Source organism: Equus przewalskii, unplaced genomic scaffold (genome assembly GCF_037783145.1).
Source record: "Equus przewalskii isolate Varuska unplaced genomic scaffold, EquPr2 ChrUn-12, whole genome shotgun sequence".
Taxonomy (NCBI): domain Eukaryota; kingdom Metazoa; phylum Chordata; class Mammalia; order Perissodactyla; family Equidae; genus Equus; species Equus przewalskii.
The window spans coordinates 1,548,401-1,572,217 of NW_027228749.1; the positions used below are offsets into that span (position 1 = coordinate 1,548,401).

Consider the following 23,817-nt stretch of genomic DNA (forward strand, 5'->3'; position numbering starts at 1 on the left):
ACTTTTGGCATTATCCACAAAATGAAATACTCTTTTGAGTCCATATATGCATGGGTTTATTTCTGGGCCCTCTATTCTCTTCCATTGATCTATGTGTCTGTTTTTATGCCAATACCATACTGTTTTAATTGCTATAAATAGGTTATGTAGAACTTGCCTACATCACCTCTTCTTAGTTTTTAGTGAGAATTTACTCATATGACCACACATAGCTGCAAGGGGAACTGGGAAATTACAGTTCCTCTTCGGGCAGCCCCATCCCAGCTACAACCATATTATGTTGTGAGACGAGGAGAACAGATTTTAACGGACAGCTAGCAGTGTCTGGCATCCCTCTAGCCACTAAAATTCTGTATTCATCCTTCTCCTGACATGTTCATCCCCATCCCAAGGGAGACACTTCTAAATCCCATGGAGTTACTACACTCGTCTCAAGTTCTGGGATCTCTAGGTGGCTTGCAGTGGTCTGCCTCAGATTCAGATGTGGCTCCTTGTGGTCTAGCAACTCATTAACTGAAAGGAGGTCATTTACATTCTCCAATATCCAATAAACCATGGTCTAATAGAAACAAGATCATTGTATGAGATGTTCTTGTTCTTATGTGTCCCCTGCCCCTTCCACTGCTGTAAATCTTGGGGAGGAGTAGAATGAGCAGCTAATTTTTCTGAAATCTCAAGGGAGATACATGTAGGTAATTGAAGAAAGTTCTACTTTTTCTTTCTAGAAGAAAGTGGCATTAGACAGAAAGAAAGATATTTGATGACAAAAGGCATTCTATTTTGTGGTAATCTGTGAGGACACTAGTTACATAAAGGATTTCTGGAGCAAAATGAGAAGACAATCCACAGCAAAAGTAAACAGCAGCTTTTTTTAAATGAGAACTTTTTGACTAGGTCCCTTGATGTGACCATTGAGAGATTAATGACATTTTGATAAATAAGAACCACATCAATAAGACAGAACCACATCAAAAAACAAAAACATGTTTTCCTAATTACTGAAAGATATATATAAAACTCCATCCTTGAGCCTCTTCCTCTTCATTGTCCCATTAGGCTATGCTAATGTCATATGTTCCCCACTGTGGATGTGTTTACTATATTTCCATATAATTCCGACCATATATGGAGCAGGAATCTTCCTGATGGAGCCAAACGATTCCCCAAACCAAAGATATATTTTTAAACATATTTTAAAGTAGTTGAAATAAGGCAAGCTATAGCTCAGCTAAAAGTAGTTCAATTAAAGTGTAAAATGTAAAGGCAGGAGTTAGGCAATAGGAAAAGGGATGCAATAGAGGGATGAGAAATGAAAGAAGGCCTTGTGGCAAAATAAGAAGTAAAAATATCCTGATAAAGGAGTGGTGTTACATATAGTGAGTGATTGAAAGCCCAGCCTGAAGCCAGACTGCCTGGTTTGCCTCCCGGCCTTTCTATTTACTTGCAAAATAGGGGTGATGATAATATCTGCTTCATGGGGTTGCTGAGAGGATTATATGGGTTCATTCCCCTTAAGCCTTTTGAACCATCCAAGGTAAGCTGTTGAGAAATGATAATCAATGGCCTGCGGAGGTCAGTCAGTCTTTTAGAGTCAAGACAGTAAGTCCAAAACTCAGGGCTGGCACTTTTAGAATTGAATCATCTTGAGCAAAGTTGACTCAGGGTAAAAGGTGAACAAAGATGGATGCCATCAGCCACAACCTACCTGTCCGACAACCTCTTATAGCTGTCACAATAGACTCTTGGGTTGGCTGGATTCTGATTCTGACCCAGTGTGTAAAATACTGTATCCATTATACTGGCCTTATCTGTCAATGATTTTATATTTGAAAGATTTAAGTTACATTTTAAAAGTGGGTATTTTGTGTTTTTTACTTACACATGTAGCTGTGTGAGAGAAAGCACTTTTAAAAAATATTTTTTATTTTATTGAAGTTATCTGTTTGTGCTTTGGGCTTCTTCACTAAACTCTAATTGCCTCTAAGTAGGGAACGTAATCCATTCCTCACCTTACCGCAGGTATTTTAAAGTAAATTTCTACCAGTAGTCTAGAACCAAAGATCCAGTCTGTTAGGTGGCGGCTGGGGTGGGGAAGTGGACGAAGGGGCCAGGGTTTGTTTTAAGAGATGTCCTGAAAGGTGGGTGTTCCCATAAGCTTGTGCGGCAAGACTTGCTTACGGGTTGTTGTCAAGTTTCACCTCACCAGTAGGAGTCTGTCACTTTAAGGAAACACCAGGAAGTTAAAAGTAGATGCAGAGGGGCGTGGAGATACAGGGCTGCTCACTCTCCAGAGAGAGTAGTTGAGAGTGTGGGCAACTGCAGCGGGGAGAATAGAGAGGTTGTAGGATTAATTTTTTCTGCCCCAAACAAGTGCAGCCCAAGTTTTGTTCCCGATTGGGAAAGGAGTGCATGCCACTGAGTGGGCGGGGTGTGGCTGAAAGGAGCAGGAGCAGAACAGCCCGTCCCCATTGGCTGATGTTTGCACTTTGTTGCTTTAGATTTGACGACAGCCCAAAGTGCAGTGTTAAATTCCAGCTCCCAGCTGAAGGGTTGCCTTGGTGCTGCAGGAAAGGCAGTGAGATCTTGTACCACAGCAGAGGTCTCAGCTCTGCGTCTTGCATGCTCGGGGCTCTCTTAACGTCTGTGTAGCACCTCCCTAAGGCTAAGAGGACAGCAGAATCTGGCTCCCTTAAAGGCACCTGTTGTGGCAGCCTTTATTTGGATGCATGGCCAAGGTCTTCATTGAAAAGTGTTAACTGATGTGTGCTTTCTGTCTTTGTCATCCTTTCTGAGCATAGGTTACACTGACCCAGCCCAGTGAAGATTTCTGGAGACCATGACCAAGAAAAGAATTGCTGTGATTGGGGCAGGTGTGAGTGGGCTCTCGTCTATCAAATGCTGCCTGGATGAAGACTTGGAACCCGTCTGCTTTGAAAGGACTGATGACATTGGAGGGCTCTGGAGGTTCCAGGTAAATCTCTTGGTTCCTTAATACTTGAAACCCTCACTGCAACTAGGTGCATGAGATATTTTATCTCGTCTCAGGAAATATGACGGGCTTGACAGTGATTAAACCTGCTAGAATTCAGCCTGCTGACCTCCTCCCAGCAGCCATCACCTCAGGTTCTGTGCAGGTTCTTCTTTCCCTAGGCTGGCAGCAAAATGGGATACAGGTATCACTTGTTTTTTCTTTACTGATGTCTTTGAAAATGGCACAGAGATCATTTTCATTTAATGAGTTTGCTATTCAGAAGAGAGTAACAGTCTTTGGGGACCGGGGTTGGGGGGGGGGAGTAATAAAATAACAGACATTAGAAAATGTAAAGTGGTTAGAAAATTGCGTAGTTGGTTGCTCCTGGTCTGCATTAATAGGTAAGTGATCTAGAATACCTGCTTATAACTCCTTCCAGGAATCCCCCTTTTCAATCTTATTTTTTTCCTTTCTTTTCTTATTTCTTTTCTTTTCTTTTTTCTTTTTTTGAGTTCTGGTTCACTTTAGATAATTCTCTAATAATCCTAGTCCTCGAATAGAATATAATATCTTCTGTACTTTGAAGTTTTCCTCCACTTGAGATATCAGATTGGTAGTTCAAAGTCTGGTCTTCAGAAGAGGGCAGAGGGCAACTATAACTGGTACTTTTTGTCCTTGCATTTACTCGGTGTTAAGGTTGAATTACTTTAATATGCACATCTAGCCCTGCAACTTGTTACTAATAGTTAAGGTATCATCTACTTACATGATAGTTAAGCTTATTCTATGCCAAAGAATATCAACCTCCTTTTCTGATCTCCAAAGTAACATGCATTGGGTTTGCTTTTAAACTCACTTTCTAAACCAGTGAATGGTATTAAGGTGTCCATATGTGTTTCATATTTATAAAAACCAACAGTGTTGACAAGCTGCTTATGAAGTGGCTTCATAGCATTCCTTAGTTGAACAGTAGTACAGTCCTTTTGCATCTTGGCTCTGTCTTTGGGGACTAATGCTATTTGACAATAGTCCTTACTCAGATCTAGAGGGGATACCCCTTAGCAGACCCCCCCATATCTCTGTCATAATCAGTCTTGAGCATGGGCTAAAAAGTTTGTTAGTGTTTAGCAATCAGTAGAATATTTATACTTTTGAAATCCAGCTATGACAGAGTGAAAGGGTTAAGTGTACAGTTTGGGTCCAAATCCTGTAACCACACCTACTAGCAGTGTGACCTTGGGGGAAATCATTAAACCTCTTTCTACCTCTGTTTCTTTATCTTTAAGAAGGAGATAATAACAGTATTCACTTCATAGAGTTATTGTGGGGATTAAATGAATGAATAGTTGTGTCAATCACTAATGACAGTGACAGGTGAACAATAAGTGCTACACATCCGTCAGTTGTTATCCAGCAGGCCTGGAGTGAGGCCCATGCATTTGGTGTCTCTGGCAAACATCCTAGCCAGGTTTGGCAACTACTGACCAGGCATAAAATCCGTTGAGTGTCCACCATCCTACCTGATTATGAGGTCTCTGGCTTTTATCTCCAAAGTGGTTTAAACTTGTTCTCTGTTAAAGACTTAACTTGGAGTTTTTCTGATTATCTTCTTGGCAAAATTTCAACACCTTATAAACTGCTTCCTTAAAAATAAACTATATTTCATCATAACTCTCTGACTTCTGTTAAGACAGACCACATCTGTGTCTATTAGGTATATGATATCATACATATATTTTACATATATTTCAATATATACATATATCATATATAATATATTTTACACATATATTTTACATCTGCTTCTCTGCCATCCCTTTGCTTGTTATTTGGAGTCCTCCTCTCTCCTATCCTATCCGCCTAAATTTTCTGTAATCCATTCAGGGTTTCATATATAAGATCATCCCAAGCAGTTTGGAATTCCACCAGTGCTGCCAGGTGTCCAGTAAGACACTGGGGATCCAGGGCTTCCATTTTCTCTTTCTTGTGACTGGTCCCAGGGATTCAGTATATACTTTTTTCTTCTCAGATACAATCACTTGCATTTTCCTATCTCTGTTCCTCTTTCTCTGTACCACCTGCCAAAAAGGAGTAGGATTCACCACTTGCCTCCTTCTTGTTATTGTGAATACCTTCTAGTAATAATTATATTTAAGTTCTCAAGACATTAATTTCAATCAATTCTTGCTCTCTCTCACTAATGTTAGATCAGACTGATAGTGGAAAGTATGTGCTAATGTGAGACAAGTTATTTTGATTTTCATCCACCAATATTACTTTATGAATGAAATATCTTAAAAATGATAAATCCCTTATGAAATGGTGAGGATTTAATAAGTATTTAATGCTGTAAAATAATTTTTAATATTCTTTAGTCCATCTGAATTTTTAAAATCCTTAAAGCATACCAAATCAGTACTTCTCAAACTTTAATGTTCATATGAATCATTGGAGATTTTGCTAAAATGTACATTCTGATTGATTAATCTGGGGTAGTGCCAAGATTCTGCATTTCTAAAAAGCTCCCAGGTGATATTGATGCTGCTGGTCTGATAACTACATTTCAAATAGTGAAGTTCCAAAGTGTATATGTAATATAAAAAAGATACCTTATGGGGGCCAGCCCTGTGGCTGAGTGGTTAAGTTCGTGTGCTCTGCTTCGGTAGCCCAGGGTTTCACTGGTTTGAGTCCTGGGCACAGACATGGCACCACTCATCAAGCCACGCTGGGGTGGCATCTCACATGCCACAACTAGAAAGACTCACAACTAAAAAATACACAACTATGTACCAGGGGGCTTTGAGAGAAAAAGGAAAAAAAATAAAATCTTCAAAAAAACAAAATATACAGGGCCAGCCTGTGGCCTAGTGGTTAAGTTCACGCATTCTGCTGCAGGCAGCCCAGTGTTTTGTCGGTTTGAATCCTGGGTGCGGACATGGCACTGCTCATTGAGCCATGCTGGGGTGGCATCCCACATGCTACAACTGGAAGGACTGACACCTAAGGATATACAACTATGTACTGGGGGGCTTTGGGGAGAAAAATGAAAAAAATAAAATCTTTAAAAACAAAGATACCTTATGAATACAATCTATGTGGCATATTTAATAAATTAATTTAAAATATGAAATTAATAAACACCCTTAGATGAATAGGTTTTTAAAAATTCTTAAATTTATTAACTCCCTGTCTGCCTCAAAAGACAACTGAATGGATACAAAAGCACTTAAAAGAGGGTAACTATAGGACGTCAGCGACATGGCAGAGTGAGCTCACCCAGGACTCTCTCCCCTTCAAACTACAATCAAAAGGAACTGAATTCCAAGCAAAAAATCCTAATAACACAGAGATCGTCAGAGACCCACAGCAGCCAAAGATGGAGGGCAGAGAGGCTGGAACCGCCCTTGGAGGAGCTGGAACTGGGTAAGAGAGATCTTCGCTCCCTCCCCTAGAGACTGGGATTGCTGCCACAGGTGAGGGAAGGAGCAGGGGAGGGGCTGCATCTCTGTAGGAGCATCCTGGACTCCGACTGCCCATGCAGCGGAAACCCTCTAAAGGGGAAAGCTTTCGCGTGGGGGTACCCCATCAAGTCAGGGCCCAGGGAAACCAGAGAGTGGAGCTGATCGGAAGCCAGGTCTGTGCAGGAGAGAAAGTGCCCCTCCTCCCCAAACCCGGACTGCGCACCGCCATCGAGGCTGAAGGCGGAGGGCTCAGAATGCATGGCTTTCAACCCCCATGTAGGGGTGACAGGCTGTAACTGCAACTGAATAATAGCATCATGCACAAAAAACACTCCTCTACCATCCAGCAATTTATAAAAGCTCCAGACCAAAAGGAAAACAATAAAAACACAGAATTATGTCCTGAGGACTTGGAAATAGGTAAACTAAGTGACAATGAATTCAGAGTAGCTATTATCAAAAAACTCAATGAGGTAAAGGGAAATATAGAGAAACAAGTCAACGAGTTCTGGAGTTACTTCACAAAAGAGATTGAAAGTATAAAGAAGAATCAATCAGAAATACTAGAGATGAAAAATACAATGGATCAGATAAAACGCAATCGGATTCCCTGAATGCCTGTGTAGACACCATAGAGGAGCAAATTAGCATAATCGAAGATAGACAGGCTGAATGGCTCCAGACAGAGGAAGAAAGAGAACTAAGAATTAAAAAAAAGAGAAAATTTCCGAGAAATAGCAGACTCAATGAGAAAATCCAACTTAAGAATTATTGGAATCCCTGAGGGCATGGAAAAGGAAAATGGAGCAGAAAGTGTGCTCAAAGAAATAATAGAAGAAAGCTTCCCAAATCTAGGGATTGAGGGAGAAATGTGTGTGGAGGAAGTTTTCAGATCTCCTAGATTTGTCAATGTAAAAAGACCTATTGCAAGGCATATAGCAGTAAAAATGGCAAAAATGAATGACAAAGAAAGAATACTCAGGGCAGCAAGGCAGAAGAAAATAACCTACAAAGGAACCCCTATCAGACTTTCAGCGGATTTCTCTACAGAAACCTTACAAGCTAGGAGAGATTCGGATGACATATTCAAAACTTTAAAGGATAAAAATCTTCAGCTAAGAATACTCTATCCAGCAAAAATATCCTTCAGATATGAGGGAGAAATTAAATCTTTTCCAGACAAACAAAAGCTAAGAGACTTTGTAGCCAAAAGACCTCCACTACAAGAAATCCTCAAGAAGGCTCTCATACCTGAAAAAAGAAAAAAAGGGAGAAAGGGGTCACAAAACACAGAGTAGGGAGACAAATAGATAGGACCAGAATAGGATAGCAAATATTCAACTATAGCATTAGGATAAAGGGAAGTAAATCACCAAAGCAAAGACAATCCTATCACTCTAACCACAAACTCACAAGAACAGTTGGATTGAGAGATGAAAATAATAATTTAGGAGGGGAGGAGGAAAGGGACTGAGACAAGGATGCCCTCTATCACCACTCTTATTTAACATAGTACTGGAGGTTTTGGCCAGAGCAATTAGGCAAGAAAAAGGAATAAAAGGAATCCAAATAGGGAGGGAAGAAGTGAAACTCTCGCTGTTTGCAGATGACATGATCTTATATATAGAAAACCCCAAAGAATCCACTGGAAAACTTTTAGAAGTAATCAACAACTACAGCAAAGTTGCAGGGTATAAAGTCAATTTGCATAAATCAGTAGCATTTCTATACTCTAATAACAAACTAACAGAAAAAGAACTCAAGAACGCAATACCATTCACAATCGCAACAAGAAGAATAAAATACCTTGGGGTGAATTTAACTAAGTAAGTAAAAGACTTATACAATGAAACTTACAATGCTTTTCTGAAAGAAATGGATGACGACATAAAGGGGTGGAAAGACATTCCATGTACATGGATTGGAAGAATAAACATAGTTAAAATGTCCATTCTACCTAAAGCAATCTACAGATTTGACACCATCCCAATCAGAATCCCAAAGACATTCTTTACAGAAGTAGAACAAAGAATCCTAAAATTCATATGGGGCAACAAATGACCCCGAATTGCTAAAGCAATGCTGAGGAAAAAGAACAAAGCTGGAGGCATCACAATCCCTGACTTCAAAACATACTACAAAGCTACAGTAATCAAAACAGCATGATATTGGTACAAAAACAGGTGCACAGATCAATGGAACAGAATTGATAGCCCAGAAATAAAACCACACATCTATGGACAGCTTATCTTCGACAAAGGAGCTGAGGGCATACAATGGAGAAAAGAAAGTCTCTTCAACAAATGGTGCTGGGAAAACTGGAAAGCCACATGTAAAAGAATGAAAACTGACCATTTTTTTCAGCATTCACCAAAATAAACTTAAAATGGATCAAAGACCTAAAGCTGAGACCTGAAACCATAAGGCTTCTAGAAGAAAATGTAGGCAGTACACTCCTTGACATCATTATTAAAAGGATCTTTTTGGACACCATGTCTTCTCAGAGAAGGGAAACAATAGAAAGAATAAACAAATGTGACTTCATCAGACTAAAGAGCTTCTTCAAGGCAAATGAAAACAGGATTGAAACAAAACAACAACCCACTAAGTGGGAAAAAATATTTGCAAGTCATACATCCAACAAAGGCTTAATATCCATACTATATAAAGAACTCACACAACTCAACAACAAAAAATCAAACAACGTGATCAAAAAATGGGCAGGAGACATGAACAGATATTTTTCCAAAGAAGATATACAGATGGCCAATAGGCACATGAAAAGATGTTCATCATCACTGTGCATCAATGAAATGCAAATCAAAACTACACTAAGATATCACCTTACCCCATTAGAATGACAAAAATAACTAAAACTAACAGTAACAAATGTTGGAGAGGTTGTGGAGAAAAAGGAACCGTCATACACTGCTGGTGGGAATGCAAACTGGTGCAGCCACTATGGAAAACAGTATGGAGATTTCTCAAAAAATTAAAAATAGAACTACCATATGACCCAGCTATCCCACTACTGGGTATCTATCCAAAGAACTTGAAATCAGCAATTCCAAAAGTCCCATGAACCCCAATGTTCATTGCAGCATTATTTACAATAGCCAAGACGTGGAAGCAACCTAAGCACCCGTTGACTGATGACTGGATAAAGAAGATGTGGTATATATACAGAATGGAATACTCCTCAGCCATAAAAAAGAACAAAATTGTCCCATTTGCAACAACATGGATGGACCTTGAGGGAATTATGTTAAGTGAAATAAGCCAGACAGAGAAAGACAAACTCCCCTGAGCTAACATCTGTTGCGAATCTTCCTCTTTTTTTTCCCTCTTCCCCAAAGCCCCAGTACATAGTTCTATATCCTAATTGTCATTGTAAGTCATTCTAGTTCTTCTATGTGGGATGCCGCCACAGCATGGCTTGATGAGCTGTGCATAGGTCTACACCCAGGATCCCAACTGGGAAATCCTGGACCTCTGAAGCCGAGCACGCAAACGTAACCACTTGGCCATGGTGCTGGCCACTAGTTATTTCTAATGTGCAGTCAACATGGAGGCCTTTGCCTTATAACTTTTACCCCAGCTTTCCCAGGTGATAAATGAGGATTACATTGCATCTTTAAAATAAAATCAATAATCTCCATGGAATAAACATTTCTGGCCCTCAGACTACGTTAGGTGGTATGGGGATACAGTTGTGTAACCTCCTACCACTGCCCTCGGGTATTTTGTAGTTTTGCTAAGGATGTGTGGCAAAAGGTCTTCTAAGATCGACGGGATAAATTCTGGTGCCCTGAGCTTTCCGGGGCCAGCACACTACCTCTTACAAGCAGATCTCAATTTTGTCTACACATTAGACAAGGAGCAATTAAAACAAGCTGTCTGGGAGTACGGACCGGGCAATAGTATCTTTTAGAGTTCCGAGATGATTCCAGTGTGCAGACAAGGTTGAGAACAACAGTACTAAAAGAACTTCTGTCCTACAGGCTTCTGAGAGTCTGTCAAAGGAACAGAAGATCCATCCTGTCCTTACTTCTCCCACTGAAAGAGAGTCATTTTTCTCCTTTCTTCTGAGCTTACTACTGCCTCCAATCCCTTCAGTTCCAATTACACAACCCTAAGTCCTCTGCTCTCTCTTTTCTTATGTGAACTTCCTACTCAAATGTGGGAGTCATGTGCTTGGGCAGGAAGTAAAATCAAGGTACATTTGTAGAGGACAGATTTATTCATGGATGGTAGGAAATTTTAAAATCCAGGAACAAAAGCTTCTTTTCTCCACTCACTAACCCAATACTGCTCTGCTCCCACTCTCTTTTATAAAGCAGAGGGTTGACACACTGATAAACTCTAGTGCCTAGAATCCAATCAGGTGTTTGGAAGGGCTGGAAGACTGTTGACACAAGATAACACTTTGTTGTATTAGTGACTTGAGAAAGAATATAAGTTATGACTGTTGTCATGGGGTAATATCTGTGATTCATTTAGCTCAGCTACGCCGACAGACCTGCTGTGGAAAGTATGGCTCTACTTGTACTAAACTTTGAACCTTTGGATGACAGGGACAGACTTGTAATTTTTAGCACCTAATATAGTGTTTTTATTACAAAGAGACTTTACAAATATCTGTTGAATGAATGAATGAATGAGATCAAATTCAGAAGTTAGGAATGTGTCTACCCCTGCCCCCACAAACATCTTAGTTCCAAAATGACCCTGCCACACATTAATTTAATTTTTTTAAAAAAGTGCTATGTACAACCATGTTTAAATAAACTTTAATTTTAGAACAGTTTTAGATTTACAGAATTATTAGGAAGATAGTACACAGTTCTTGTATACCCCATGCCCAGTTTCCCCTATTATTAACATCTTACATTAGTATGATACATTTGTCATAATTAATGAACCAATACTGACACATTATTATTAACTGACGTCTATACTTTATTCAGATTTACTCAGTTTTTTCCTAACAGCCTTTTCCTGTTCCAGGGTGCCATCCAGGATACCACATTACATTGAATTGTCATGTCTCCTTAGTCTCCCCTTAGCTGTGACAATTTCTCAGACTTTCCTTGTTTTTGATGACCTTGACAGTTTTGAAGATTACTGGCTAGGTATTTTATAGAATGTCCCTCAATTGGGATTTGTCTGATGTTTTTATCATGATTAGACTAGGGTTGTAGATTTTAGGGAGGAAGACCGTAGAGGTGGAGAACCATTCTCATCACATCATATCAATGGTGCATACTATCAACATGACTTATCACTATTGATATTAACACTGATGGCCTGTTTTGAGATGGGGTTTGTCAGGTTTTGCCACTGTAAAGTTGCTCTTTTTTTTTTTTTTTCTCCCTTGCTATACTGTACTCTTTGGAAGAAAGTCATTACGCACAGTCTATACTTAAGGACAAAGTAGGCTATTCTAGACCTTTTGTCTTTCCATATAAACTTTAGAATCAGTTTGTCGATGTCTATAAAATACCTTGCCGGGATGTTGACTTGGATTGCATTGAATCTACATAACAAATTGGAAGAACTGACATATTTTTTTTTCTTTGAGGAAGATTAGCCCTGAGCTAACTGCTGCCAATCCTCCTCTTTTTGCTGAGGAAGACTGGCCTTGAGCTAACATCTGTGCCCATCTTCCTCTACTTTATATGTGGGATGCCTACCAGAGCATGGCATGCCAAGCGGTGCCATGTCCGCACCTGGGATCCAAACTGGCAAACCCCGGGCCACCAAAGCGGAACATGTGCACTTAACCCCTGTACCACCGGGCTGGCCCCAAGAACTGGCATTTAACAACATTGAGTCTTCCAATCTATGAGCACAGAATATCTTTCCATTTATATAGATCTTTAATTTTCTTATCTGAGTTTTATAGTTTCTGCATATAAGTCCTGTACATATTTTGTTAGATTTATACCTAAGTATTTAATTTGGGGGATATTATTATAAATGGTATTTTTTTCTATTTATAATTTTAGAAGCTGTGGCAAAAATCACGAAGACAATTCAAGGGGCTTACAATATAGTCGGGGAGATAAAAAGTATACTATGAGACATTTTGGAGGTCTTTGAATCCTAAGCTGAAAAATATAAACTATGGGAAAATGGGACAACATCCAAAATTTTACTTAGGGCAGAGATACAGCCACTTAGAAAGAACACTCTGGTTGAAATAGGTAAGATAAATTAGAAGAAGAGACTTGAAAAGAGACTTGTGAAAATGTTATTAGCAGCCAAAGGGAATGAGATCTTGGAGTATGGGACAGGGAAATGAGAATGATCAATTCAGGATTCCTAGACTGAAAAATTCTTGTATAAAAATGGGAAGAAAATTCTCTCTCACGTGGGCAACGTCAACGAACACTCTGTTTTGTGGCTACTTAATGTTCAGTAATACCCAGCATCCAAATATCTGTTCGTTTCAGGCATAAAAAGGGAAGGGGGGTTCAAGATGGTTAAGCTGATTTTCTCTAATCAAAACAATTTTTAAAAATCGAATAGATTTGAAAAGTCATCATTTGTAACATCTCAGTGAGGGACTAATAGTCTGGGTGGATATTGCATCATTTTGTGGATCACTACAACAACTCCATGAGGTAGTTATTAGAAGTTTTTGAGGAAGTAAAGGAGTTAATCTTGGTACAGGGAAGAACACTGAATTGTGGAGTCATGTCATCTAGGGCAATGCGTCTCAGCTTCCAGGTACATCTGAATCACTTGAAGATTTTGCTAAGAGGCAGGTTCTGATTCAGTAGGTCTGGAGTGGGGCCTGAGATTCTGCATTTCTCCCAAGCGATGCCACTGCTGCTGGTCCACAGATAATACTTTCGGCAGTAAGGATCTACAGCAGTGGTTCTCAAATTTCAGAGTAGTTTGGGAGGCATTAAAATGTTTCTGAACCAGTTGAATTCTCAGATACCAGTAAGGTGTCTGAAATTTCAATTCAATTCTGATGCCTATCCACCTGGAGAAAGCATAGATTTTACAGGTTGAGCGCTCAGTCCTGCAAGACTGCCCCCTAGCCCCACATCAGATGCCCAGTTTATTACTTGTGCTTCTGACCAACCAGCTACAGATTAGAGGTTCCAGCGAGCCACTCCTTGGACTTTGGACTTTAGATGTCAGTTGTAAATCCAGGTTGATAAGACTGGCTATAAATGAGAGGTTCCCACAACCCCTTCCTTGGGTTCAATTAATTTGCTAGAGCAGCTCACAGAACTCAGAAAACCCTTTTATTCACTAGATTACTGGTTTATTATAAAAGGATATAACTCAGGGTGGCCCTGTGACATAGTGGTTAAGTTTGCATGCTCCACTTTCGTGGCTAGGGCTTTGCTGATTCAAATCCTGGGGGTGGACATACACATTGTTCATCAAGCCATGCTGTGGTGGCACCCCACATACAAAATAGAGGAAGGTTGGCACAGACATTAGCTCAGGTACAATCTTCCTTGAGCAAAAAGAGGAAGATTGGTAACAGATGTTAGCTCAGGGACAATCTTCCTCACCAAAAAAAAAAAAAAGAAAAAAAAGGATATAACTCAGGAATAGCCAGATAGAAGAGGCGCATAAGGCAAAGTATGGGGAAAGGACATAGACCTTCCATGCCCTCTCCAAGCATGCCACCCTCCCTGAGTCTCTGCAGGTTCACCAACCTGGAAGCTCCCCAAACTCCATCTTTTTGTGTTTTTATGGAGGCTTCATTACATAGGCATGAGTGATTAAATCATTGGCCACTGGCAACTGATTCAGCCTCCAGAGCCTCTCCCCTCCCCAGAGATCAGGGCATAGGACTGAAAATTCCAACCCTCTAATCACATGGTGGCTCCATTGGCAACCAGCCGCCATCCTTAGGTGCTTTCCAAAAATTACCTCATTAACATAACAAAAGACACCTTTGTCACTCCCAACACTTGGGCAACTCCAAGTGTTTGGGGAGCTATGAGCTAGGAACTGTGGACAAAGACCAAATACATATGAGAAATATATTTTGGTCATCTGAATAACCAAATATGTATTTCTTATAAATCACAATATTGCAGGCATTTAGCTTATTTCCTTTTTATATTATATATAATGCTATCAATACCATCCTTTAAGATAAATCTTCGTCTACAATGCTGAATATTTCTTTAAAAGGCTAAGTAAGTTTCAAGGGCTTTCATATACTTGCCTCATTGCTCTCCAGAAAACACTGAGGTACTCACTTACACTCCGTCTAGCATAAGTTCCCATTTCCACCCCATTTTTGCTAACACTGAGTAATAGTCTTCTAAGTTAGTAAAAATGAGGTAAAATGGGAACATATACTGGACAGAATCTAAGTTAGTACAATATTTCCTGGAGAGCAGTCTCACAAGTATATGAAAACCTTTGAAACTTATCTAGGCTTTGAAATATATAAAATATTTAAAAGACTATATTACTTAGATGGGCAGTTCTCACTTGGAGTCTCATGTCATTGCAATCGAGTGACAGCTGAGACTGGACATCTGCTATGGCCTCTTTGCTTTCAAGTGTAGAACTTCAACTGGGATAACTAGAATATCTGGGGGCTGGCTACACATCTCTCTATCCCAAATGTTCTCTTCATGTGCCTAGCTTGGGCTTCCTTGTAGTATGGTGGTGTCAGGGTGTTTGGACTTCTCTCAGGGGTGCTGACTTCTACCCGAGCAAGCTTTCTAAGAGACTTAGGTAGAAGCTACAAGATTAATTCTGACTTAGTCCTGGAAGCCATTCGGTATCATTCCAACTGCATGCTGTTAGTCAAAAGAAAGTCATAAAGACAGCTCAGATACAAGGGGAAGAGACCACACAAGGGTGCAAAGTGGGAGATATGGGGGAGGGGGGTGTATAACTTCTTTTAATTAGCATTTCCTTCAGAAAACTTTTTCAAATGTTTACTGGCTGTTTATAAACCACGAAGTGAATGCTCAACTTGCTATGAATGCTTCTTATTTACTGCAGGAGAATCCTGAAGAAGGAAGGGCCAGTATTTACAAATCTGTGGTCATCAACACTTCTAAGGAGATGATGTGCTTCAGTGACTTTCTCATCCCAGATGATTATCCCAACTTCATGCATAACTCCCAGATCCTAGAGTATTTCAGGATGTATGCCAAAGAATTTGACCTTCTAAAGTATATTCGATTTAAGGTAAGGAATTTTGTGGGTATCTTTGTGTTTGAAGTTGTTTGTCAAGTAAATGAATAATGTGGCTTCATTTACCAGTGCTGACATGTCAACATTGGTTTCATATGCACATGTATCTACCCTGTCTAGACAAAGACGCCACTCTTTGTCTGCTCTGTGCCTGAAAAATATTCAGGGGAAGGTCCCTCTTCTATATATTTTGACCACAAATCCAGGAAGTGACCTGCCAGAATGTTTTCATTGCCTTCATTTTATACTATTTGATTGCAATAAAACAAATGAGAGGAACTGCCAGGTATGGGAACTTTGAAACTTGTGGTTCCACAACTTGCTTGCTACTGCTTAGCCCTTTAATACTTTCTGAAGGACTTTCCAATGAATTATTTTATCTGATCACAACAACCCAGAGAAACAGTTACTGGGAAGTTATTGAGGAAGCAAAGAAGTTAAAGTCTGGTGTAGACGGAAGAACACTGAATTAGGGAGCAAAAACTTGAGTTCTAGTCTTTGCTCCACCACTAATCAACTTGTGACCTCAGATAAGTGAGTTCTTCAACTTCGATGTGTCTTAATTTTCTTGTTTGTAAAACAAGATGGTTGTACTAGATCACTTCAATGGTTCCTTCGTGCTGTAAAGTCTTCCATAATTTTTCTATCATTTTTAACTCTGGCCATAAAATAAAAGATATTTCTGACAGCTGGCAAACAGCCCAAATCTTCTACCTTCTTTTTTGTTTTTCCTTGTGATGAGAACTCTTAAGATCTACTCTCTTAACAAATTTCAAATATACCATACAGTAGTGTTAACTATAGTCATCATGTTGTACATTACATCTCCATACTTATTTATCTTATAAGTGGAAGTTTGTGACTTTTGACCACCTTCATCCAATTCCCCTACCCCTAACCCTCTTCTACCTTCTGATCATTCTGCTAAATCATACCTTTTTCTGTTTAACAACAATAATAAAATGGTAATATCCAGTGACAACTTATAAAGTAAGTCATTTACAGCCCAGTGGTATTTCCCTTCACTTGTTTAAACACTTATTGAACAAGTTTGTTACCATACTAAGCAGTAAAGATACAAAGAGAAAAAAAAATCAGTGATTTCATAGTCTAGTTAAAGAGATAGAAAAATGAAGAAAAATTTTATTGTTAGTCTAAATAATAGGGGGTCAGCCCCCTGGCCAAGTGGTTAAGTGTGTGTGCTTCGGTGGCCCAGGGCTTCATTGGTTCAGATCCTGGGTGTGGACATGGCACCGCTCATCAATCCATGCTGAGGCGGTGTCCCACATAGCAGAACCAGAAGGACCTACAACTAGAATATACAACTACGTGCTGGGGGGCTTTGGGGAGAAGAAGAAGAAGAAGAAAAAAGACTGGCAACAGATGTTAGTGCAGGTGCCAATCTTTAAATAAATAAATTAAAAAATTAATAAAAATAAAGCATTACAGGGTGATATATTCCATAGAGATCTATATATTTCAGCTCAGAGGAGGGATGCTTAACCCATCAGGGCATGAGGTATCGGGCACCAGGGAAGTTTTCTTAGAGGAGATAATATCCAAGCTGAATGTTGAAGGGTGAGTAAGAATCTGCCAAATGAAGAAATAATAAAAGGATGATCCAGGTAGAAGCACTAGCCTGTGTAAAAGCAAGAATATGATAGAAAGGAACTATACTGCAGGATGGCTAGGGTATGCAGAGGTGGTGTCTCTGTTAGTCCACTAGGACATTATGGCCATAGACCCTAGAAGCACATAGGAACACATTCTTAATGTTTCCTTAGGCTGGGTAGAGTAACCTTTATTTATTATTTATTTTTTTAAAAAAGCTAAAAACTATACCACTGACTATCCCATCTCACAGCCTCTTTCTTTATAGTTATTTGTAAAATGGGCAATCGTGGGAGCCAGAGAGGTTTATTTACATAAACTATAAGCCACTGAGATGTTTTTCTCCTCTACTAGGAAACAGCCCTGTAGCTCAGTTCACAAGTTTAAGGCTAGACATTGAGAACAGGATTTGGGGTAAGAAGATATCAGAGGGTCTCAGGATGTCTGGAGGTCAGGGAAGGAATGGGCATTTAGTGCATAGAGTATCTTAGAAGCACAAGAGAAATCCAAGTTTTATTCAGGTGTCACACTGCTTTAGGATATGATCTCAGAGAACTAGGAAATTGCACTTTTCTGGAAGAGAGGAGAGTGCAACATTAGCCTGCCAACTCTATTTTATTTAGACTGCCTCATGCAAGTTTTCTCACTCTGACCACAGCCCCAAACAAAAGAGTTCTTATTTGTGGATTATGAAAATCAGATATCCCTATATGAGCCCTATTATGTGATATCAGCCCTTTGTGTAACACTCTGTAAGGAGAATCATGTCAGGGAAGATGTCCACTGTATAGGCTGTGGTTACAGTCCCCTATGGCTATCACTTTGCTTTTCAGACCACTGTATGCAGTGTGAAGAAGCAGCCTGATTTCTCCACTTCAGGCCAATGGGAGGTGGTCACGGAATCTGAAGGGGAAAAGGAGGTGAATGTCTTTGATGGAGTTATGGTTTGCACTGGCCATCACACCAATGCTTACTTACCCTTGGAAAGCTTCCCTGGTGAGTAGCCTACCAGGAAGGAAGACCCTTGAACCATGCCTGTGACCTGAGCCCTGAGGAATGGGAGGATTGTGGTCTGAGTGATCCTACCTTGGAATGAAATAAAGCTTACCCTGATTCTGTATGTTCCCTTGAAAGATGTCAGGGTATCTTTTATTACTACCATTTGGGGGGTAGAGATAATGCTAATTTTAGAGACTAGAGGAAAACTAGGGGGCTCTATATTTAGTTTCACAATGAGTCTGGCTTTTCTAAGGATCAGAACAAAGAATGTAGAGTTGATCCACATTAGGTTGAATGAGGACGTTTTCAGCAATGGAGGAAACAAACAGAAATATTGAGTTTCTAAGGAATAAATCAAAGCTTAAAGAGAGAATTTAATTACAGTCTTTGGCCTGGATTTTCATTTTGAAAAAAATAAGTGCCCTATAGAGTGTAAATGTATATATGCTCCAACTGAAACAAGAGTAGGTATTTAAAGAGGATGGAAAGAGAATGGAGGTTTTCTGAGGCAGTTTGGATTTGTGAGTCTACAATTCCAAACTACAAACAGATACTGAGTTAAGCAAAGTACTTATGATAAGGAAATCACAAAGTTCTGCTCTGAGCTCTGGGAAAAGAAAATAGGCAAAAATATTCAGAAAAGCAAGACTGCAGCTGAGAAAAGTGAGAACATGTGGAGAATAGATGCTTAAACTCTACACACTGTAAAAAAAGGAATGAATGATTTGACAAATGATATCAGATAAGCCATCACCCGATAATTATTTTCCCTTCTCTTGCAGGAATTGAGAAGTTCAAAGGACAGTACCTCCACAGTCGAGAATATAAGAACCCAGAGAGTTTCACTGGAAAGAGAGTTCTTATAATTGGGATTGGGAATTCTGGAGGGGATCTGGCTGTGGAGATTAGCCACACAGCCAAGCAGGTTTGAATCACTAAATTATTTACTTTGCTTCACCAAGGAAGCTGCAGGTGGACCTGACAGAGAGTCTGGATACCTGCACATAGCTCATCAGTGCCAGGGGCAAATGTAGGGCTCATTTCATTGCCTCACTTGGCAAGATTATGATTGATGATGTGAGGGAGCCAAGGTTAACAGTTAGATTTCCATCCTTCAGTTGGCCTCATACTTAGGAATTAGTTCGTGACCACAGACTGTGCTGATAATCCCAATCAGCTATCTCCTCCTCAGAATGTGCATCTGGCTTTGAGGAAGACCAAGTAATTGCTGGGAACCCCTTTAGAATGCAGCATTCAGAGTGTGGCTCTTCTGTTGGCCAGCGGAAGTGCCATGCTCTTATGTGAAGGAAAGCACACTGGGTCATTGAAAACTTTTCACTCATAGGACAGTGATTGAATTTTGTCTTCACTCCTTAAATGGAAAAAAGAAGCAGTCTAATTTTTTCCAAAGGCAATGTGGATATCAGTCTGAAAAGCATCCACTCATGCAAGCAGCTCACCCCAGCCTTTGCATACAGTTAGGTAACACGGAATGGCATTTGCTCTAAAGCAATTTCTATGTCCTTGTGGTTTTTTGTTTTGTTTTGTTTTGTTTTTTCTATCATATATTTTGAACTGAGAAGTGTCTTCATTATAAATTCCTAGAAAAAGACACATTACTATTATATTTTGTTATTCATGTCTTTATTGAATCTTAACTTTATTGGCCATAGGTAAATGCCTGATTGTTCTTCAGTAACTTTAATTAAGTTGTGCTTCCCCACAAATATGTTTTAAATTATTTAAAAAGAAAATAGAAGCTTAATGCTACAACTTTGTTAGATGACCCTTACCCAGAAACTCCATTAAATAACGCTTCCTAGTACTACCCCATTTATCATCACAAAAGTGATTTCATATGTTACTCTGTGAATTAATTCATCAAGCACTTATCAGGAAGTAGAAACATAAATAAGAAAGGGTAAAACTGTCTATAGGTGTTATGATAGAAGAATGTGCAAGGTATGTGGTGGGGACCAACAGCATGAGCCTTCTTTAACATCATTGGCTCGTCCAGTGGCCAGTTATAAGGGAGCTGGGCCTTACCTGCATTGTGGAATTGTGGATTGCCAAAGAACAAAGCAGCCAGAAGCAAAGGAGATAAGGTGGTTGTGTCTAAGAAAGCCTGGGAAAACTCATAGCAAAACTGTGTCTACATAGCAAGGGGCCAGCACCATCACACCACTAATACAAGCTGAAGAAACTCAGTTGCTGGGTTCTAACTTTTTGCTTTACATATTAAGTTGTATTTATGAGAAGTTGTTTGTAAATCAAAAATTTTAAATGAATCTGTAAATTTCAGTTTATCAAGGAAGTTTTGGTATAATAATTCTTGTGGTATAATACTTTTGTGAAGAGAAAACATCCTTCTCTTGTAAAACAATTTTCCTTACATTTTTTCCCTATAAATCCAGATTTGTAAATATGCTGTTTGCTTAAAACAAACTATAGATGGAAAACTGAAATAAGATGTACGATGCCATTAAGCACTTATCAAGTGTTTACTATATGCCACACCTTTTACAAAAACAATATTTAATCCTCACAACAGTCTTGTGATGTATTATTACTATTTATACATAGAGAACCTTTTAATTGAGGCTCTGAATATCTATATTACTCATATACTTATGTAACAAAGATCATGCATGCTCTTTTACTGTGACATGTAATAGTGCTTAATTATGATAGTGCTTACGGTCACCAGCAGTGACAATATATGAAGGAAGTATTTGATTATCCCTCTGTAGAAAGGCCACCTTTTCACACGAGAGCTTAGACAGAAGACCTTAAAGCAATGTACTTAGAAACCTTACAACTCTGGAAACTATCTCTAGAGAGATTTGTAGTGTAGACAAAGTGATACTTTTGCCCGATAATTGAATATCAAACATTTATTAGTTCTGAACGTGGATGTTAGCCAGCAGAGAACATAGAAAGACTGACCAGCTTCCTGTTATTATTCTACTAGCAATCTTCAGTTTTTCCATTAAATAGGCAATGGAACATTTCTTAAGCACAGGCTTTTGGAGTCAGACCTGGGTTGGAAATTCAGCTCTGCCCCTTACTAGCTATATGATCTCAGGCAAATTATTCATCTTCTCCATGCCTCTTGTCCATAAAATGGGGATAATAATACCTACCTCAAGAGGTTGTTGTATTGATTAAATAAGAATATAGATAAAGGACCTAGCACAGTGACTTATAGCTCGCAATTCTCAATAAATGGAAGTGATGATGATGATGATGTGTTGAAGAGACTAAAAGATGTGTATGTTATATCTCCCACCCTGGAGAAAACACGTTTGGAAAGACAGAAAATAAGAGTGTAAAAAGTTTAATATCAATATAAGTGATAAGCTTTTTGTAACAACGCAATGACAAAAGCAAAAAAACCTGAGGATTTTGGCTTCAGTGACCTCCAGTTGTTTCAGCTTTACCATTCCATGATTTTATTTTATTTATTTTTTATTTTTATTTATTTATTTTTTTTGAGGAAGATTAGCCCTGAGCCAACATCTACTACCAGTCCTCCTCTTTTCGCTGAGGAAGACTGGCCCTGAGCTAACATCCGTGCCCATCTTCCTCTACTTTATATGTGGGACACCTACCACAGCATGGCTTGCCAAGCAGTGCCATGTCCCCACCCAGGATCCGAACCAGCGAACCCTGGGCTGCTGAAGCGGAACGTGCGCACTTAACCGCTGTGCCACCGGGCCCGACCCCATTCCATGATTTTAAATCGGCCACACAAGTGATATGTGCTAGAGAAATTCAGAGGAGGGAGAAAAAATTGTGAGCCAGAACAGTCAGTGGTGTCTTCATGGAGGAGGCAGAATTGATCTGGATCTTAAAAATAAATAGGCTTTGGAGAATTAAAAGAATAGGGGGCTTTTCAGAGAGGCATAATGACATTAAATAGAAATGCAGTGGTGGTTCATAGTAAGACGTATTCTTGGTCAGTGAATACACCAATTTAGTGTTTGAGAAGGAAAATAGCAGAAATAAAAAAAGATTGTGCAGGGACTAAAAGGTCAGACTAACGAGTTTAAACTTAATCTTGAAGAAAATGGGATTTTTTAAAGGATTATGAGCCAGAGAATGGTAAAGCAAAGTTTTTTCCTTGTGCCCCAGGTTTTCATCAGCACCAGGAGAGGGGCTTGGATCCTGAGTCGAGTAGGAGACTATGGATATCCTTTGGATGTGTCATCCTTATCTCGATTTCAACATTTTTTGACAAAGATTTGTAGTCAATCTTTAGTAAACACATATTTGGAAAATAAAATGAACCAAAGGTTTGACCATGAACTGTATGGCCTAAAGCCTAAACACAGGTATGTTCCCAGGGTGGGAGTGGGGAGAGAATGGTCAAGGCACAGGAATAAGGACTGTTCACATAGGCTGCTAGTCGAGCTATCTCTACAAGTACGTTAAGAAAATCCACAGAAACTGAGACCACAGTTCCACCTTGCCCCCCTAGAAGTCCAAGATCTACTGGTCTGTAATCTTTGGTGTATGATTCTGCTTGGTGTTAACCATTTTGTCATTCCCCCAGGTACTAGTTGTTTTTACATGATGCCCAAAAACAACAACAAAATGAAAGTAGGGAGCAATGCGTTATTATTTCGTTCATCCACCAAACATTGAGCCCCTCTTATGAGCCAAGCATTATACAGGACATGAGAATACAGAGTAAAGACCTACTAGTAATAGTAATACAAATAGTAACACCTTCCTTTTTTGAGGACTTCACACAAGACAAGCACAATGCTAAATGAGTTTCATGCTGTATCTCATTTAATTCTCACAACAGCCCTGTATGTTGGTGTATTATCTCCATTTTGCAGATATAAAAATAAGTTGACAATTAGAGAAACTGAGTTGCCCAAGATCACACAAGTAATAAATAGCAGATTCAAGAAATGGATCTGACCTTAAATACTCTAATGAGAAGACAGACAAATACAATATGATAAAGAAATGCATAGAGTGCTATAAGTGTATGAAGGATGGTAGTTCTCGTCAAGGCAAGGAGGTAGACTGCGAAAGCATTTCTAGAGGTGATGTTAAATGCCTTTTTCCCTCCAACTCTTTTTTATTTATTTTTTTATTGTTTTGTGAGGAAGATTGGCCCTGAGCTAACATCGTTGCCAATCTTCCTCTTTTTGTTTGAGGAAGATTGTCACTAAGCTAGCATCTGTGCCCATCTTCCTCTACTTTATGTGGGATGCCACCACAGCATGGCTTGACCAGTGGTGCTAGGTGCACGCCCAGGATCCGAACTGGCAAACCCCGGGCCGCCAAAGTGGAGTATGAGAACTTAACCACTACACCACCAGGCCAGCCTCCAACTTTTTATTTTTTTAAGTGTTCATATTTACTTACTACAAAATAGTAAGTACAATGAGCACTCATATACCCCTTGCTCAGATTCACCTAATAACAGTTTACTCTATTTGCTTTCTCTCTCTCTCAAGATAGATAGATCCATACATATATACATACAAACATAAATACATACATCTTTTTTTCTGAACCATTTGAGAGTAAGTTGCAGTCATTAAGACACTTCACCCTAAATTC

The 23,817-nt window shown here is 39.4% G+C and overlaps 1 protein-coding gene across 2 annotated transcripts in view; it reads left to right on the top strand.

The window, feature by feature from the left end:
- The first annotated feature begins 2,204 nt into the window (after nucleotides 1-2,204).
- The window catches only part of FMO5 (flavin containing dimethylaniline monoxygenase 5), a 39,293-nt gene continuing 17,680 nt past the window's right edge, over nucleotides 2,205-23,817 (top strand). Inside the window, exons 1-6 of one of the 2 annotated variants that reach the window (XM_070607606.1) lie at nucleotides 2,205-2,338; nucleotides 2,799-2,971; nucleotides 15,430-15,618; nucleotides 18,069-18,231; nucleotides 19,017-19,159; nucleotides 22,369-22,568. In XM_070607606.1, coding sequence (XP_070463707.1) covers nucleotides 2,837-2,971; nucleotides 15,430-15,618; nucleotides 18,069-18,231; nucleotides 19,017-19,159; nucleotides 22,369-22,568 — 830 coding nt within the window. In that variant the 5' untranslated portion in view covers nucleotides 2,205-2,338; nucleotides 2,799-2,836. Of the gene's footprint in view, nucleotides 2,600-2,798; nucleotides 2,972-15,429; nucleotides 15,619-18,068; nucleotides 18,232-19,016; nucleotides 19,160-22,368; nucleotides 22,569-23,817 lie in introns of both variants that reach the window. The other variant, XM_070607605.1, reaches the window with a different exon arrangement.